This window comes from Gadus morhua, chromosome 16 (assembly GCF_902167405.1).
Source record: "Gadus morhua chromosome 16, gadMor3.0, whole genome shotgun sequence".
Classification (NCBI taxonomy): domain Eukaryota; kingdom Metazoa; phylum Chordata; class Actinopteri; order Gadiformes; family Gadidae; genus Gadus; species Gadus morhua.
This window is the reverse complement of record NC_044063.1, coordinates 20,653,448-20,671,546: the sequence shown is the minus strand read 5'-3', so window position 1 is coordinate 20,671,546 and position 18,099 is coordinate 20,653,448. Positions and strand designations below refer to the sequence as shown.

At 46.0% G+C, this 18,099-nt stretch overlaps 1 protein-coding gene across 1 annotated transcript in view; it reads left to right on the top strand.

Annotated features, from left to right (window-relative positions):
- Positions 1-4,540: 4,540 nt before the first annotated feature.
- The window catches only part of slc6a4a (solute carrier family 6 member 4a), an 18,360-nt gene continuing 4,801 nt past the window's right edge, over positions 4,541-18,099 (top strand). The window contains exons 1-11 of the mRNA XM_030381642.1: positions 4,541-4,829; positions 7,003-7,898; positions 9,349-9,483; positions 10,943-11,165; positions 13,108-13,246; positions 13,714-13,848; positions 14,352-14,455; positions 14,784-14,911; positions 15,265-15,377; positions 16,227-16,358; positions 17,708-17,807. Of these exons, the coding sequence (XP_030237502.1) occupies positions 7,403-7,898; positions 9,349-9,483; positions 10,943-11,165; positions 13,108-13,246; positions 13,714-13,848; positions 14,352-14,455; positions 14,784-14,911; positions 15,265-15,377; positions 16,227-16,358; positions 17,708-17,807 (1,705 nt within the window). The 5' untranslated portion in view covers positions 4,541-4,829; positions 7,003-7,402. The remainder of the gene's footprint in view (positions 4,830-7,002; positions 7,899-9,348; positions 9,484-10,942; positions 11,166-13,107; positions 13,247-13,713; positions 13,849-14,351; positions 14,456-14,783; positions 14,912-15,264; positions 15,378-16,226; positions 16,359-17,707; positions 17,808-18,099) is intronic.

Below are 18,099 nucleotides of genomic sequence, written 5' to 3'. Positions count from 1 at the left end.
TACCTTCGCTGTGAAGGATCAGTATAATTATATGAGCAACGTTGCATATGAAATGCGCTACACACCGTGACGCTTTACTATGTATCCAAAAAATGTAACCCTGTCGGACGCGGATGTCCAAATTAACTGCCGGCCACACAGTGCTCCACACACCGTGGCGTTACTTGAAGTGTCCTATAAGCCTAGCCTTCTCTCGAACGCAGACATCCACATGAACCGATGGACAGTGGGTGCTCCCCACATCCACACACACCCTGGCGCTATATATATGTGTCCTAGAAACGTAACCCTCTCTATCGGATGCAGACATCAACATCAACTGCTGCATAGACGGAACTCCTTATACCTCCAACCACATCTACACACATCGTGGCATTATACTATTAAGTGTCCAAGCAGCGCTATCGGACTCACCTCATGTAGCCAGTGACGTGAGCATGCTCCCTTTGACAAAACAATCCTATGTATTCATGGGAATGGAATGGGATTTCCCTTTTTAATCCAAGTGTGAAATAGTGTATCCAATGACAGTTGGCAGATGAGGTGGGATAATGATAAGTGCTTGTGCGTTCTTTAATACCCCCATGGTTGGAGATGTTTGTTTTTTGAGGAAGTGTCCCTGTTTGATACCTCAAAGTAGGCTGTAACTCTCAGAGTGAAAACAAAACTGTTACGACACAACTGAACACCGTCGTGTTATCAGAAGCAACCTATATTCACGTACCGAAGTGCAAATGCAAGTAAGCATTGACTTGTAGTGCCGACTGCTATAAAGAAATGATCAACACATATAACAGATAGCGATAATCATAGGTCTATGAATGCAGTTTATCACTATGGATGCAATAAGAGGAGTGTGTTTGAGACATGTAAATGAGTTGTCAACTCCAACATGTCAGAAAACATATACAGGTTACATGGGGACTTTGACAAAGATACCTGCTCCTGATTGGTTAAATTGAATAATTTGAAGGCTAGGGCGGTCAAATATTTTCCTTGGAGCAATTCAAATGATCAGAACAGAAATTCCGTCTGGTATTACGAAAAAGCCACCCTATTGGAAAAGAGGAAAGAGGGCTACTACATTCTATATACCCAACCTTTAAAGATGACATATTGGCTCATTACGTTATCAGTATTTATTTACCCACTGGTTTGGAAATCGCACAATCCTCAGTACATTTTTGTAATTTCCTGCCTCTCGCACTGTGCCTAATCCTAACCTTAACCTTATGTCCCCGTGAAGTGGAGGGAGATGTCTGCAAACAGAAACAATGGGAGGACAAAATGTGTTCTTTATTTATCAAATCAAGACTGCATGTGTGCTGTGCTGGGCTACGCATGTCTCCCGGCCTTGGCAGTGTAGCCTCTCTCTCTCCTTGGCTGTTCATATTTCTCAGAACCAGGGGGTATTGCACAATAGATGTAGTAGACATTTCAAACTAAGAAAAAAAGAGTAAGACAGGTTGTTAATGAAAAAGACAAGAGTCAAGCAACCAAGCTAGTCCTGTAAAACCAATGGCTTAGGCCGCGTTCACATCTAGCGTTTTTTGTAATAGGGAAAAGTTGAGCCAACCGCTTTTTCAACAAAAAGAAAAGCTGGCAGCGTTTTTTGGCCTAAAAGCGCCGAGAGCGTATTTTCTATCGCCTATAGCAATGAACCCATTCTAGACCCGACGTTACTCGCCTACTATCTATCCAGGCTAGGGCCCATTAGACATGTCGTAGATCTCGACATGTTATGTAATTACAACTATTAATCGCTCCAACGGCATGTTCCCGAGTGATTTGATCAATAGGAATATAATGTAAAACAAGCGCTGGCAGATTTAAAAAAACGCTAGATGTGAACGCGGCCTTAGTCTACTTGTGTTGATGCTGTAGTGCAGCGTGTGTGTGTGTGTGTGTGTGTGTGTGTGTGTGTGTGCGTCTGTGTGTCTCTGTGTGTGTGTGTGGTTTTAGTTAGTTTGTTTGTGTGTGTGTGTAAGTGGTTTTAGTTTGTTTGTGTGCGTGTGTGTGTGTGTGTGTGTGTGTGTGTGTGTGTGTGTGTGTGTGTGTGTGTGTGTGTGTGTGTGTGTGTATGTGTGTGTGTGTATGTGCGGGTTCCTGTTTATTGTTGAGGGTTACGCCACTCCCCATCCTATTATAGTCTCTCATCACTGCTTGCTACTGTCTTTTGAAACCACAGGGCAGCTTGAAGAATATCCTGTAACATACATTTAAAGTGTAGAGTTTATTATTTATTAAACACTGGCAAAAAAAGAAACACAATAACAATCCACAAGGTGTGGATTGTTATTGTGCTATCTCTGTAAATCCTGCTTCTTGGAAAGAGTAAAGCCTGCTCTCTGTCGTATATCTAAAGAGTAAAGCCTGCTCTCCGTCGTATATCTAAATGCTCTAACGCTCCTCTTCCTCCTCCTCCTCCCCTTGGGAGTGTTTCACTCCTGTGCAAGGAGGAAAAGGATCGGTGGGGTTAACAGCTGTTATTTCAGATGTGACGGCCTCTCTCTCTCTCTCTCTCTCTCTCTCTCTCTCTCTCTCTCTCTCTCTCTCTCTCTCTCTCTCTCTCTCTCTCTCTCTCTCTCTCTCTCTCGCTTGTGCTCTCTCTCTCTCTCTCTCTCTCTCTCTCTCTCTCTCTCTCTCTCGCTCTCGCTCTCGCTCTCGCTCTCTCTCTCTCTCTCTCTCTCTCGCACCCCTAATGCATCAAACGTTTTCCTTCTTCTCCCACGCCCGCCCGTGCTATTTGTCTTTCAATTAGCCGGGCCTCAGACAGGCCTGACGTCAGTCTGCTGTAGGAAATGGTGCCGAGCTCAGACCCATTCATTATGTCATAAGCAGTGCGAGATAGAGCAAGAGAACAAAAACACAAGTGTAGATTAAAATGAATAGACTGCGGTGATCAAAAGTAAAGCGCGCGGTGGAACATCAGAAGTTCCAACGATAACACTTCCACCAAGCCGGCGTTTGGTTTACAGGCCAGCGAAGCCGCTGTTGTTGCTTTACTTTTAGTTTGGTTTATGGAACATTAAAATACAGGGCATGGGTTCCTAAGTGGATAAATACCCTTTTCCTCTCAATCTGTCTGACTGCACTTGGGTTCCTAACCTCACACACACGCACACACACACACGCACACACACACACACACACACACACACACACACACACACACACACACACACACACACACACACACACACACACACACACACACACACACACACACACACACACACACACGGACACGTACACGAACACGAACACACACATACATCCTGCTATCAGTCATTTTCTACAAAGTATCTAGGGTGCACGTCTATCACTCCTCTCATGGGTCCTCTGTAATGAGGAGACACTGCCCTAGAGTCTGCTCTGTCCCCTCTACTGCCGTCTATTCCCTTGTCACATTTCACACATGGGTTCAACAAGAAGCCCTGAAACACGTTATATTTAACCCCGCATTCGTAACGGACTGAATATTATCTTTATCTCGTCTTTTTCTTCTTCATTCTTCTGATTTCCGCAGAGAGCAAGTGAGAGATAGGGAGGGTGAAAGACACAGAGAGAGAAAGAATGTCTGTTACCCAATAGAGCAGCATATGAGAATTAAACCTGTCACGGGTTTGGGCATCCAAGACTCTCCAGAACAGCACAGGAGCTCTGCCAAATCCGACACTGATAAGCATGTTATAGATTTCCTTTTAGACTTCTCTAAAGTCCCTGCTCCCGGCAGGCTGAATGTGTGTGATCTTCCAACATGTGCGCACCAAGGCTAAAAGATACGCAGTGCAGTTGTGGACTGTGTGAACTTATTGTTGCATAAGCCCGGAGGCATTAAAAAAAAAAGGTATAATTCAAACATTGCTTGAAGAAAAAATACAACTTTTCTAAACAAGGTGCCAGCAGAATCCAACCTTTCAAGAATTCAGGCGGGTTGAAACTACTTTTGCGCATTCTCTTTCCATAGAAGATGTGTAATTGTTTTACTCACTTCCCTTGTCCAGTTTATTTGACTTTTATCCCCACCCATCACTTTCTTTGCAAACCTGTGTACACTTATTTGTGTATGTTTTATTTATTAAAATGGCAACAGTAACTGGCAACAAGTGTCAACGAGAAGCTGAAATAATGATCCCTGGCCTGGATGACGAGCCGACGTGACAGAGGATAAATGAGAGTCAGAGAAGTGGAGGAAAGCAGGAGGGGAAAAACCAGATTGAAGGAGAGATAAAGAGCATTGTGAGAAATGACAGTCCCCAAGAAGAATGGACAAGTGAGGATGAAAGATAGCACAGAGAGAGAGAGAGAGAGAGAGAGAGAGAGAGAGCGAGAGAGAGAGCGAGAGAGAGAGAGAGAGAGAGATCCTCTGGCAGGGCTAAAATACTGGCAGTGTTCAAACGTGTGCGCACAGTATACTTGCATATGTGATTGTTTGATTGTGCGTGTTTGTGTGCGCGCATTCATATGTGTGCGTGTGAACGTGTGTGTGTGCGTGTGTGTGCGCACACCGCATCAAGGGGCATGCATGTCTTTGTGTGACACAAAGGGAGGGAGATAGAGAGAGAGCGAGTGAGAGAGAGGGAAGGAGAGAGAGAGAGAGAGAGTGAGAGTGAGAGAGAGAAAGATGAGAGAGAGGTTTAGAAGCTGCTTGGGCAAACACAGTGTCCTGATGTGGTGGCGCATACTGTTCCTCCAGCAAGTTGTTTCAGGATCCTTCAACTTTGTGGTAGGACCTGCTGGCAGGCTGTGTGTTGTTGGAGCCGTGGCCGTAGGGGTAACCCGGCACATCTGACGGCTACCTGCCTTCCCCACCGCTCTCATCTCAGGTAACAGATCAGGCGCCTTTCTCTTTGGGTGTATGTGTGTGTTTTTGGACGAAGGGAAATCATGCGATAGAGCCTAATTCTTTTTTGGTGTCATTCAGTAGTTGAGTCCTGCGTTGCTGGATCTTCAAGGCGGTTTGATAACCATCAGCGTGCCTCGTCGTTACAGACATGAGGGATACTCGCTTCCTGCGTTTAGATGTGTTTATCTCTGTTTCCCCTTTTTGTTTTACTTTCCATTGTTATCTCACCAGAAAGTCTGGAAATATATTTTAATACTCAGTCTCCTCTTCTAAGCTTTTTATAGTAGCCGATACCAGAACAACCGTGAGCATTACCAGACGCCACAATATTACCAATATTAGATTTACCACTTCAGTCCAACTTTTAATTTTTTTGTTTTCTTGTTAAATAATACTATCTTAATTTAGGCGTGTGTATATTCCTGTGTTTGTATTTCTGTGTGTTTTCATGCGTTACTATGAGTAACCATAGTTGAGCATGCGTCACGTACGATATTATTTCCCCACTGCATAAATGTGTTTGTCTTCCATCGTCTGTTGTGACAGATCTGTAGCATGTGTACGGGGATCATTTTTCTCTCCCCGCTGCTTCCTTATCTTGTTTCCATGATATCCGTGAGATATCTTCATCACTTTCCCGCAAAAAAAAGTCACTTCTTTCAAATAAGGTAAAAGAGGACATTTTGTCGTAGCCAGGTGGAGTTCACGTTTTAGGAAGCAGTTTAAATTACATTATACGTTGTGCAAGAAAAAAACTTCTATCCAAAGGCATCCATCTCAAATAGGAAGAACACAAGGAGAGCAGACAAAGAGAGATACATTGTAATTGTCTCGCAGACGGAAGGAGAATTAGCCGTTAGGTTAATGTTGTGTAAGTGAAGGCTGTGTGGCGTTGGTTTGTTTCCGCTGGACGGGCCGTGCTGAGAACGGCCTCGCAGGACAGGGTGGTTGGGTGTGATGGATGTGTGCTCTGTGTAACCGCGGCAATGTCAGGCACAAGTTCTCGACAATCATTTTTAATTGGGACCCTCCCTACGCTCTGGCATTATATTACTCAAATGAACCACACACATTTAAACAAGGTAGACCACCGTCAGATGCTTTTGTAATGTATTTTTGGCAAGCATTTGGACGTTTTCTTTAGAATAATCAGTGGGAATCATTTTTTAAGGATTGGAGAAAAATCAATAATAATTGCTTACATTGGTAACATGACAAATGTGTCATATAACCAATGTGTTACGTGATACCCATGCGTCTGGCTTTTCTGTTGAAGTACTTTGAAGCTGGGTGCTCACACTGATTTTATCCATTTATCAGAATAGATATATAAGGGTTTTATACACTTTAACATGTATTTTAGCAACTGTGTAATATTGTTTTTACTCATTCCATATTTTATGATATATTTGTATTATGGTTATGAGACTGAAACATTCAGTACAAACAGCTAGGAGTCATTTAAAAAGCTCAGTCTTTGTATGACAAATTGGTGATTAGAAGTGAATGGAAGTGATTCCACTCCTATGTCTTGGTATGGAGAAGAGAATAGTTTATAATTAATTTATGAAAATTATAACAAACTAAGAACAACGTAAAATTATGAACAATTTGTGTTTTCCAGTTGCAATAATACTTCTTATCATTCTTATATTTTTTTGAATATGCGTTTACAATATTACATATTCTATATTCAATACCGTCTCCTTTCAGGATTGAGTTTATATGTATATATATATATATATATATATATATATATATATATATATAAAACATAATATGTTTGCCATTTAGTGGTTATGCCTCTTACAGCATTGTTAGAGCATACATTTCAGAGCATAGCTACAGAAATCAAACTCTTACCCTGGCAGTTTAAACGCCAATCAAGCCGACATGCTGAGCAAGCTAGCCCCAAACGGGAGGGCAAATTGCCCTCAATAATATATATATGTCACAAGCAAATACCTAACCTAGTGCTAATATATCACCATGCTGTCAACTCTTGTATCCTGGCTTTGGATGACCTTTGTAAAAAAAAGTACATGTAAGCTTGAACAAATATTTAGAGTGGACGGAAAGAAGTAAAGCCAGGATGGGATCTTATATGTGATCCTGACCACTGTGTTTTATTGCTCTGCCCCTCTGCGTCTCAGTTGTTCCTCGTGTTTTTGAGGGGAGCAGCTTGTGGAGAGCCTCCAAGAGCCTCTATCCTACTAGCGTTTCTGCTGGTCAACGTGCGCCGCTAGGCTGCTCTGGACTGTCTCGTGTGGACAAGGTTCTGTCATCTGACCGTCTCCACGCCGTCACACATTCGACCGCCTATCATCTCTGTGACTGCCCCTGTAGCGTTGCTTCTAGCCCAGTGCAGAGCCTGAGATCGACCTGCTTCCAGAGCTCTCCTCCTCCCTTCCATTCTCTCTCTGATCCCCTGATGGGCACCAAAGCAGACGGCCTCAGCACATACCCTTCTCCTTCACTGCTGATCACCTCCCAGTGCCCTTAACCACCAGATCAACCCCACCCCCACCTGCCGCCTACACCTAGACTATCCTTATGGAGACTAAAGTGACCAAGATGATGATGTCGCCCATGAAGATGAACAGAGGGAGCGAGAAGGACGAGGAAGAGAACGACAAGAGGGCGGAGGAGGAGGACAAGAAGAAGGAGGAGGGGAGCCAGCAGGAGAAAGGGCGGCTGATGCTGGCCGACGGCCTGGCGGAGAAAGGACCCAAGCCTCTGAGCTTCGTGGCCGGCCAGCGGGTGTCCAACGGCCTCCCCTCCACCGCGCCCCAGAGCCCCACTGAGACCACTGGGACCCCCGGGGCAGGCTCCCAGGACACGGCCTCTGGCTCCGGCGGTGGCGGCGCCGGTGGGACCAACGCCGTGCCGGCCGGGGGACTCAGGACTCTGGTGGTGCAGCAGATGAGCCTGGAGAGACCCCGGGAGACCTGGAGCAAGAAGATGGACTTCCTGCTGTCGGTGATCGGCTACGCTGTGGACCTGGGCAACGTGTGGCGCTTCCCCTACATCTGTTACCAGAACGGAGGAGGTGAGTGGCTGGGGGAACCGCCTTTAGAGCGATGGGATTAACGGAGCACATACATACATTATCAGTGGGAGCAGGTGTGTGCGGGCTGGGCTTTCATAATCAACCAAACTGGTGTTTTTTGAAAAGACGGTTCAACCTTTTCTTATTCTTAAGTGAGATAAAAACAATGTTTTAAACATTTCCAGCGGTGGGCCGGATTTTACCTCTCATGGACAAAACCCATGCATTCGTATGATCATGAACATCCATGTTGCGTTCTTGCCTTCTGTCTGCCCCCTGCTGCTGCTGCACTATTCTCACCTATCGCCACACAGGGCCCCCCCGTTTCACTTTTATTGAATTTGCAATAATAAAATCTTTGCAATTTCCTGTGTTGCGGGCGTGTGTGTGCGCCTCAGGAGGCGATGCAGAGATGGGGACTGGGGGACACTTGATAGAGGCAACAGTATTAATTGTGGGTTTTATGAGAACGCCTTCAGTCTTTTTCTCCTTGCTTAATAACCTGTCTCCCAGGCAGCTGCTCAATCAAGCCTTATCTCTGCTTTCATGTCACAAAGAGGCACGCAGGCGAGGGGGCCGGGCACGCTCGCCTGCGAGGGGGCTGCACACACAAACACACTCGTGTTCACACGCACGTGTTCACACACACGTACTCCCAGACAATTATTCAAACGCACACGTATTCGCACACACTTATTCACAAGCATGTATTTAAACACTTTTCACGCAAGCATTCATACGCACATTTACACTAATACGTGCATGAGCGCAGGCAAGCACACATACACACATGTTTACAATCACATTCACACTACATTCTTCCTTACACGCTAATAAAACTCAACGCAAAATGCACATTGATGACAAAGAAGAATCGAGGAGGATAACATGACAAAAAATAGTAGGGTAATAATATAAAACGATGGTCTACGTCCAAAGTTAATCTTTCATTTGATATAAATATTTTCTTCTTTTGTGTAAAATGCAATGCCAAAATATGGTTTGCCAAAGTCGGTAGTTCCACCATTTACACAGCCCTTAAGTTTTCTAAAGAGTGCAAAGCTGCACAGAGTAATACATCATAAAGAAATAATACAATGTTGGCGCGAAAGTCAACCGCGAAAATAAGTAACTCACCCACAAAGGCACTGTGTACCTTTTCACACTCATAGCTAGTCATGTGTCGGCACTCTATAGTTAATCTACTTTACAGAGAGCTCAAATTTACAACTGCGCCACTTGTTGATGTGTCCGCAGAGAGTACAGATGGAAGGTGAATTACTCTTGTGTTTTTCTGTTTGATTGAGTGTGATAGACTTTGCACTTCTCTTTTTTCCACATCCGCAACACACGTACACTGTTGCACTCTTCTCCCATCAACACCTCTCCCTCTTTAACACGGCTTGACTCATCATCATTTTCTCCCCACCCCTTTCCCCACCTCTCCCAGGTGCCTTCCTTCTGCCCTACATGCTGATGGCAGTGTTCGGGGGGGTGCCCCTCTTCTACATGGAGCTGGCCCTGGGTCAGTTCCACCGCAGCGGCTGCATCTCCATCTGGAAGCACATCTGCCCCATCTTCAAAGGTGAGGAGGGGAGGGGAGACGCAGGGGCGGTTCTACACCAATTGTCATGGGGGGGCCAGACTGGGGCCAGTTGTTTTGTTGGAGCGGCACATTAAACCCGGGACTCAGAATGTTTAGTTTAGTACTAAGTAAGGGCATTAAAAAAAAAAATATACAATAATTGGCTATTTCCCGTTGCAGCATTTATTTCAGTAGCATAGTATTAAGTGTTTCCTTAATGCTATTCCTTAATACTAGCAATTGTCAATATAATACATTTGAAATGTTTCACTGGTTAAAGCACTTGTCAATATTACAACATTTTGGCTTTCCTTCACTGACATCAAACCACTCATTATCATACATCACCAACATCACTAAAGGGAGGGAAGGAGAGATTAGAGGGGATGGGAAAGGGGGGAGGGGGGGAGAGGGAGTGGTTGTAGGAGTAGACAAGGAGGGGAGAATAGAGGAGAAGATTGAAGAGAGGAGAGGAGAAGAAGAGAGGGAGAGGAAAGAAGTGGAGGAGAAGAGAAAACAGGAGGGGAGGAGTGAGGAGAGGAAATTAAAAGTATGAAAAAATATTATAATGCCAAAGGCATTTATAATGTCGAGGCAGAGTGAAGGTAAAGATATTCCTGGCAAATTAAGTTAGAGATCATTTTCCAGGATGATCGATAGATACCATAGTTTAATATTTAAAATAACAAACTCACAGGAGATGTGATGATCATGATGGACTGACAGGAAGCAGAGGACTGGAGAGGATGAGGAGGAGTCTGAGGGACATGTATTTTAACCTCTCTGACCTCCTCTACCGATGGCTTCTTAGAGATCCTCCCCAATCTTCTGCTTAGGAGCAGTCTGATGACGGCACTCTCTGTTATGGAAATTGTCACATTTCCTTGCCAAATGCCAGCTGCTCAGAAATTTGATCGGATGTAAAAAATATGTTGTTTGGAAATGTCACCTATTTGCCCAAATGGGAACTTGAATTAGCTTTGAACATCCACCACAGATCTGTCTTGAGGGCGAGTGAGAGACGAGAGCGATGGAGTGATGACAAACACATCCTACCCAGCACCTTCTTTGAATCACACAGATTATGCTGAAGAGTGTACCGCGTAGAACGTACGGTTCTAGTTCTTTCATCTGGCTGGCTGCTAGCAGTAGCTCTGTCAGACAAGCCATGCAGCTTCACAATTTCCTTCTACTATGTACTGAATTAGTATTTACTAAATCGTAATAGGAAGAACTGTGCAGCCAATCACGATCACATATTTGGGGCGGATATCGGTCGGCAATGAACAGTGGCAGATCAATCAGTTCATCACTGTTTTTAGTCTTTAACAAACACTATATCAAAAGCGACTCCCAGTCAATTCAGATGAAGGAGCAGACTGCGAGTTGGACGTATTGCTCACACATGGGGGATCAAACCCAGTACCCTAAATCTCCCATATCCTCCTTCTAACCCCAGGGATCGGCTTCGCCATCTGCATCATAGCGCTCTACATCGCCTTCTACTACAACACCATCATGGCGTGGTCCCTGTACTACCTGCTGTCCTGCTTCCGGCCCACCCTGCCGTGGGCCTCCTGTTCCAACAGCTGGAACACGGCCAACTGCAAAGTCTACACCTACACGGACCGCAACGTCAGCTGGTCCAACTCCTCCACCTCCCCCGCCGAGGAGTTCTATACGTAAGTGCGTGCGAGTACGAAGTGGGAGCGGCAGGGGAGCAGCGAGTGAAGGGAAGGCTAGCCAGGAGGTGGGATGAGGCTCTGACTAGACTTTATTCCACCAGCGGTCAAATCGGTCGGGTGCATAGACCTTCTAGACTCTTTGGAAACCTCGTCAACTTCTTTATTCTAAGTTCGGCTTTTCGATTTCCCATAGCAGATAATTATTTTTTTCAATTGGTTTGAGTTTTGAATAGTTAGCAAAGATTCAAGGTTTCTCTTCTAGAAAGGGAGACCAATGGAGGCATAAACATCACTTTTAGAATTACTCTTGAAGCTTGACTGACAGAAAATGACTAACATAAGAGGGAGTGAGAGGGGTAGGTGCGGGTCCAGGCGAGTCTGGAGGATTTGTAGCATTATATCAGAACCTCTACAGGATGGCTGTAGGCTAATCATTTCATGCTATATGTGGGGAAGTCCGTCCGGCTCCCTTTATGATTTATGTCTCTGCCTTATCAGGGTTCACTCGACACTGCCTATTGTCATGCTACCCAGTGATTTAAACTTGACCGTGGGGTGATATAGGTATTGGAATAGCACATTCCTCAAACCCTGTCTGGCGCCATGCTTCCTGGTTTTTTACATAAATCATGTCTTTCTTTATGGTTCGGATTATGTGTGCTGTGGCCAATATGACCTCAAATCAAAATAAGTGTCTTGTTTTTCCAAGCTTTGTCGCCACTCTGACCCTGGATAATGGCTCATGAACAATACATTAGATTACATTTGTTTGGGCCAGTGTCTGCGTTTGTCCTTTTTTACAATGTATGTGTCCCTCCACCACCACCACCACTACCTCCTCCACCCCCACTACCTCCACCACCACCACCACTACCTCCTCCACCCCCACTACCTCCACCACCACTACCTCCACCACCCCCACTACCTCCACCACCACCACTACCTCCACCACCACCACCACTACCTCGTTCACCCCCACTACCTCCTCCACCACCACCACTACCTCCTCCACCACTACTACCTCCACCACCACCCCATCTACCTCCACCACCACCACTACCTCCACCACCACCACCACTACCTCCTCCACCCCCACTACCTCCACCACCACCACCACTACCTCCTCCACCACCACCCCCACTACCTCCTCCACCACCACCACTACCTCCTCCACCACCCCCACTACCTCCTCCACCCCCACTACCTCCACCACCACCACCACTACCTCCACCACCACCACCACTACCTCCACCACCCCCACTACCTCCACCACCCCCACTACCTCCTCCACCCCCACTACCTCCACCACCACCACCACTACCTCCACCACCACCACCACTACCTCCACCACCCCCACTACCTCCACCACCCCCACTACCTCCACCACCCCCACTATCTCCTCCACCCCCACTACCTCCACCACCACCACCCCTACCTCTTCCACCACCCCTACCTCCTCCACCACCACTCCTACCTCCTCCACCACCACCACTACCTCCTCCTCCACCACCCCTCCCTCCACCACCACCACTACCTCCTCCACCACCACCACTACCTCCACCACCACTACCTCCTCCACCACCACTACCTCCACCACCACCACTACCTCCTCGACCACCACTATGTCCCCCCCTTACATCCCTACTAACTCCACAACTGCCGCTATCTCCATCACCACTACCTCCACCAACACCACTACCACCACCTCAACTATCCTCAACCCCTACACCCTCACTATCCCCACCCTCTACACCACCACTATCTCCATCCCCTTCGCCACAACCATCTCCACCAACACCACCACCACCACCTCCGCTATCTTCAACCCCTACACCATCACTATCTCCACCCGCTACACCACGACTACCTCCACCTCCACCACCACCACTTCCTCCACGACTTCCTTACACCTCTACCGCCCGTCCGTCTCCCCCACCAGGCGTCAGGTGCTGCAGGTCCACCTGTCCCCAGGCCTCCACCAGCTGGGCTCCGTCAGCTGGCAGCTGGCCCTCTGCCTACTCTTCATCTTCACCATTGTCTACTTCAGCATCTGGAAGGGAGTCAAGACCTCGGGCAAGGTAGCGTGGTGGGGGGCAGGGAAAAACGGACAGGCGGCGTCGGGGGGGGGGGTTGGCGGCGAGGGAAGGGATTGTTTACATTTTTCTGTTGGTTTGACCCCTGTTGCACTTACAATGGCAACGGACCAGACGTGAGCTGAGATACTTTGAGGAGCTGAGCACATGCTTTTGGGTTACTTGAAGAAAAGTTCCATTGTACCTTAAACCACAAAACCCCTCTTGTTGTTCTCTGGGGCAACGAGAGTGTGTGCAGCATTTTCATAATTTCTACTCCATATCTTCTTTCTTCATTGCATGGGATGTAAATCAACCCTTTCCTCTCTCTGGTTTGGCTAGTATACAGCCCCATCCAAACCTCCTCAGTGATGCTTCTGTCCCACAGGTCTTGCTTCTTTCCTGGGCTGGGAGACCCTGTGTCTCTATGGGTGTCCCTGAACCTGGTCCACCTCTTCCTGTGTGTGTATCAGGTGGTGTGGGTGACGGCCACCTTCCCCTACCTGGTCCTCCTGGTGCTGCTCGTCCGTGGGTGCACCTTGCCAGGGGCCTGGAGGGGCGTTGTCTTCTATCTGCAGCCTGATTGGCAGAAACTGCTCAGCACTACAGTGAGTCAAAAATTACACATTTGCCACTCTTATTGTTTAGTATTTCCCCATTTTTTCAACTGGTTTGACTTATGGTGCTTGTCCCAACGTCTCCCCATGTTTGACTCCTTTTTACGGCTTATTGATGATTTAGCCAAATTCTGTTTTAATAAATATCTTTCCTCTAGAAAAAATATCTGGTTTTATGTTGCCTCACCTTCCCCTAGCAAGGAACGTAGCACTGCTCTCTCTGGGTTCATCCTAACGTCCCCCATGTCTGACTCCACTCTCTCTGGGTTCATCCTATCGTCTCCCCATGTCTGACTCCACTCTCTCTGGGTTCATCCTAACGTCTCCCCATGTCTGACTCCACTCTCTCTGGGTTCATCCTAACGTCCCCCATGTCTGACTCCACTCTCTCTGGGTTCATCCTAACGTCCCCCATGTCTGACTCCACTCTCTCTGGGTTCATCCTAACGTCTCCCCATGTCTGACTCCTCTCTCTTGGTTTGTCCCACTCCAAGGTGTGGGTTGATGCAGCTGCCCAGATCTTCTTCTCTCTGGGTCCTGGTTTCGGCGTGCTCCTGGCCTTCGCCAGCTACAACCCATTCCACAATAACTGCTACAAGTGAGACCGCAGCAGACCATCTTTCCTTAGATACTATAACGCTCCACCTATTTGTCACAAACACACTTTAACGCGGGACTCTCAAAACATACACAATACCTTCATGTTCTTCATCTTCTAAAGTCTCAACCTTTACACAACCTTTATTCCCATCACAATCTGACCCCAACGCGGCCTTATCCTTAAATCTGGCTCTCAAAGCAGAAGGGCCATTTCTAAATTAATTCATAATAGTATGCCTGTAAATGGAGGAGAGGGGAAGGCCTGGTCTTTTCATAAAATGTATTCATCGGCTCTCTCCCTCCTTCTCGTCTATCCCCCCCTGCAGGGATGCATTGCTGACCAGCTCTGTGAACTGCCTCACCAGTTTCCTGTCTGGGTTTGTCATCTTCACTGTGCTGGGATACATGGCCGAGATGAGACAGCAGGACGTGAGCGCAGTGGCCAAGGATGCGGGTAGGACAAACACACAAACAAAAATGTACATCTCATTATAGACTAAAAATAGCTAGTGTTAGTGGAAAATCCAACCTCAAACCGTCGGTTTGGAGTTCTAGTTGTGATCCGCAGAGTGGCCTTTTCAGCAAAGGCTAAGGGTTGTCTAAATTTGAAACAGGAAAACAACATCTCCCTCTCTCTCTGTGTCTCTCTCTCTCTCTCTCTCTCTCTCTCTCTCTCTCTCTCTCTCTCTCTCTCTCTCTCTCTCTCTCTCTCTCTCTCTCTCTCTCTCTCTCTCTCTCTCTCTCTCTCTCTCTCTCCCTCTCCTCTCTCTCCCCCTCTCTCTCTCTCCCCCTCTCCCTTCTCTCCAGGTCCCAGTCTGCTATTCATCATCTACGCCGAGGCCATAGCCAACATGCCCGCCTCCACCTTCTTCGCTGTCATCTTCTTCCTCATGTTGATCATGCTAGGTCTGGACAGCACGGTGAGCCCGCTTCCTAACTCGGACCCGAGTCACCCATCCCACTGAGATGGCCACCCCTCTCTGTGGACAGTCGAACCCCCGCTGCCCTTTGCCCAATCCTGTCGTGATTTGACCTTTTTCTGACCGTGTTATGGAACACCGTTCCTCCCCAACACTTACGTTGGCCTTGTTAAAACCGAGCTGGAAACAAAAAGCATGTGTATTTTTGTGTATTTGTGTGCTTTGCTGTCAAAGGCAAACCCTTGCTAGGGGCTGTACCAGTTCTGCAGTGCTCAGAAATAACACAGTGTCAAGTGTTATCTTCTGGTATTGTTCTATGCCGGACAACCGTCAACAAACAAGAGATAGGACTCCACATATTGTTCAGACGTGCGATAGGATCTAGTTTCAGTTTTTCTCTGTGTTTGTGTTTGTGTGTGTGTGAGAGCCATCTGGAGAGGTTCCGCCTGGCTGTTATCACACTATTGATATTCACTGGAAAACCCTTTCTGCCGCTGAGGATATGAGTTCAATGTCTCGCGATATGAAAGTCGAGTTAATGTTGCTTACGCCCAAAACCCCTCCCCCGCCGGTATTAGCTTTCCCTGTTGTCGCTTTCACGGTTTCCTCTGTCTGGGAAATTAGGAACAGAGGTGTCTCATTTCCGTTCAGGATCTTCTATACTCCGTACACGATCATCGGAATCATGTCAGATGTCAATGAGACAATCTTTAGAAACTGTTCCCCCATCTCTCTCATTTTCCCCCAACATCTCTCCATCTCTTTTTCCATTCGATGTTTCTCATGGACCACACTGACCCCCCTTTACATCTCCTCTTGATGTTCTGCTACCTGGCCTGCGGTGTCCAGTTTGCCGGTTTAGAGGGAGTGATCACAGCCATGATAGATGAGTTCCCCCAGCTGCTGGCCAAGAGACGGAAGCTGTTTGTCTTCGGCCTGGTGTGTGTGTGCTACCTGGGAGCTCTCTCCACCCTCACCTATGTAAGTAGTGAGTTAGTAAGTGTGTCATGTAAACCATATTTACTGTGAGTGGCATGCTTTTAACAGTGAAGAACACTGAATGAAATGCATTGATACAATATACAAACCATCCTTATTTTACAGATTATTATCTGTAAAATCATTTCATAAATTGGGATACGCTTTATGTTGAAAGTATAGACCGTCGCGATTCCCATTGAAACTAATGGCGAGGTGATTATTCTTCAAAACGAGAGCTGGTAAATTGTGAAAAATTAATTAAACTGTAATCAGACAACGCGGTTATATGCTATAGACCCTAGATTATCTGTGGTATTAAGGCTGGGACGAATTTCGAATTATAAATATGTACAATCCATAACGTTAGCTCTCTGGCTCGTAGCTCAGCGGACTAGAATACCTCCCGTTGCCAAGTCGTAGCTACAGTCCGTCCTATTTATGTGAAAAACTTTATATTTGGATTGTAAAATGCATGAAAATATAAATTAATGATCTTAATTTATTTTCCTTGGCAAGTGACCATGGTATAAGCAGGATAATGCCCTTCAAGGTGTCAAAAACATGTTTGATCGATCGTAATTAAAGGGGACTACTTTTTGAGGGAGATTAACTCAAACAGAGTATACATTTAATAAGCATGCAATACGAATAAGAAACAGCATAATTATTAAAGTATTTGAATTGTTTTATTATGTTGGCAAGCAAAAAGTAGAATAAATGGGATAATCAGTCTTATTAAAAGGGTTTGTGCAACCAACCGCAAAACAAGACATGATTGCGGCTCTTGTCGCTCTCGTCTCTTTTTTTTTTCGTCTCTTGCCAACAACATGCGCGTAGAGCAGGGAGTGACATAGAGTGACGTAGACTGATAATCCCTCTATATATTATATCATCTGCGGCCTCTATTGAATAATTTTAAGAGCAGCTGCAGAGTCGATTATAAACTGGTCTTTGTTTGGCCTCGTGCTAACTTTTATTTTGAAGGTCGATTTTAATTGTACATGTTTCATTTCTCAGTGATCTTATTTTTGAAAATGGACTTACTTACCATGAAATTATGCGCAATAAATCAATTCATTACAAACAAACAAACAAACTTGTACTGGCAAATATGATAAAAAAAAATAAAAAAAATTAAACTCTGGCTTTTGGTGCACCATACCAAGCAACAATTACTTTTCAACTTTTCAACCAAAAAATTGACTTTTCTAATTGGTTCTTGATTCTTTATCCCGGCTGGCATCCAAAGTGATGGTAGTTTATGGTGACATAAAAACATGTATAAGAGGGTGGAGGAAAATACGGCAATCTACATGTCCCTCCTCTCGCCTCTGATGGGGCCCCTTTAGGGTGGAGCCTACGTGGTGAAGCTGTTTGAGGAGTACGCCACTGGCCCCGCCGTCATCACCGTAGTCCTCCTGGAGGTCATCGCCGTCTCCTGGTTCTACGGTAGGTACCCGCCAGGAGGGTTCTCTATCACCTGGAGGTGATGATGATGATGATCAGGAGGAGGGTTATAATGATGAGGATGATGATGAAGGTGAGGATGATGACAAAACCAAACATGGTGATCATGATGGTGGAGGAGGTTGATGATCATAATGACCATGAAAAGGATTTTGGTGAAAACTAAAAAATGATGATGATGATGATGATGATGATGATGATGATGATGATGATGATGATGATGATGATGATGATGATGATGATGATGATGATGATGGTGTTGGTGAATTAATAT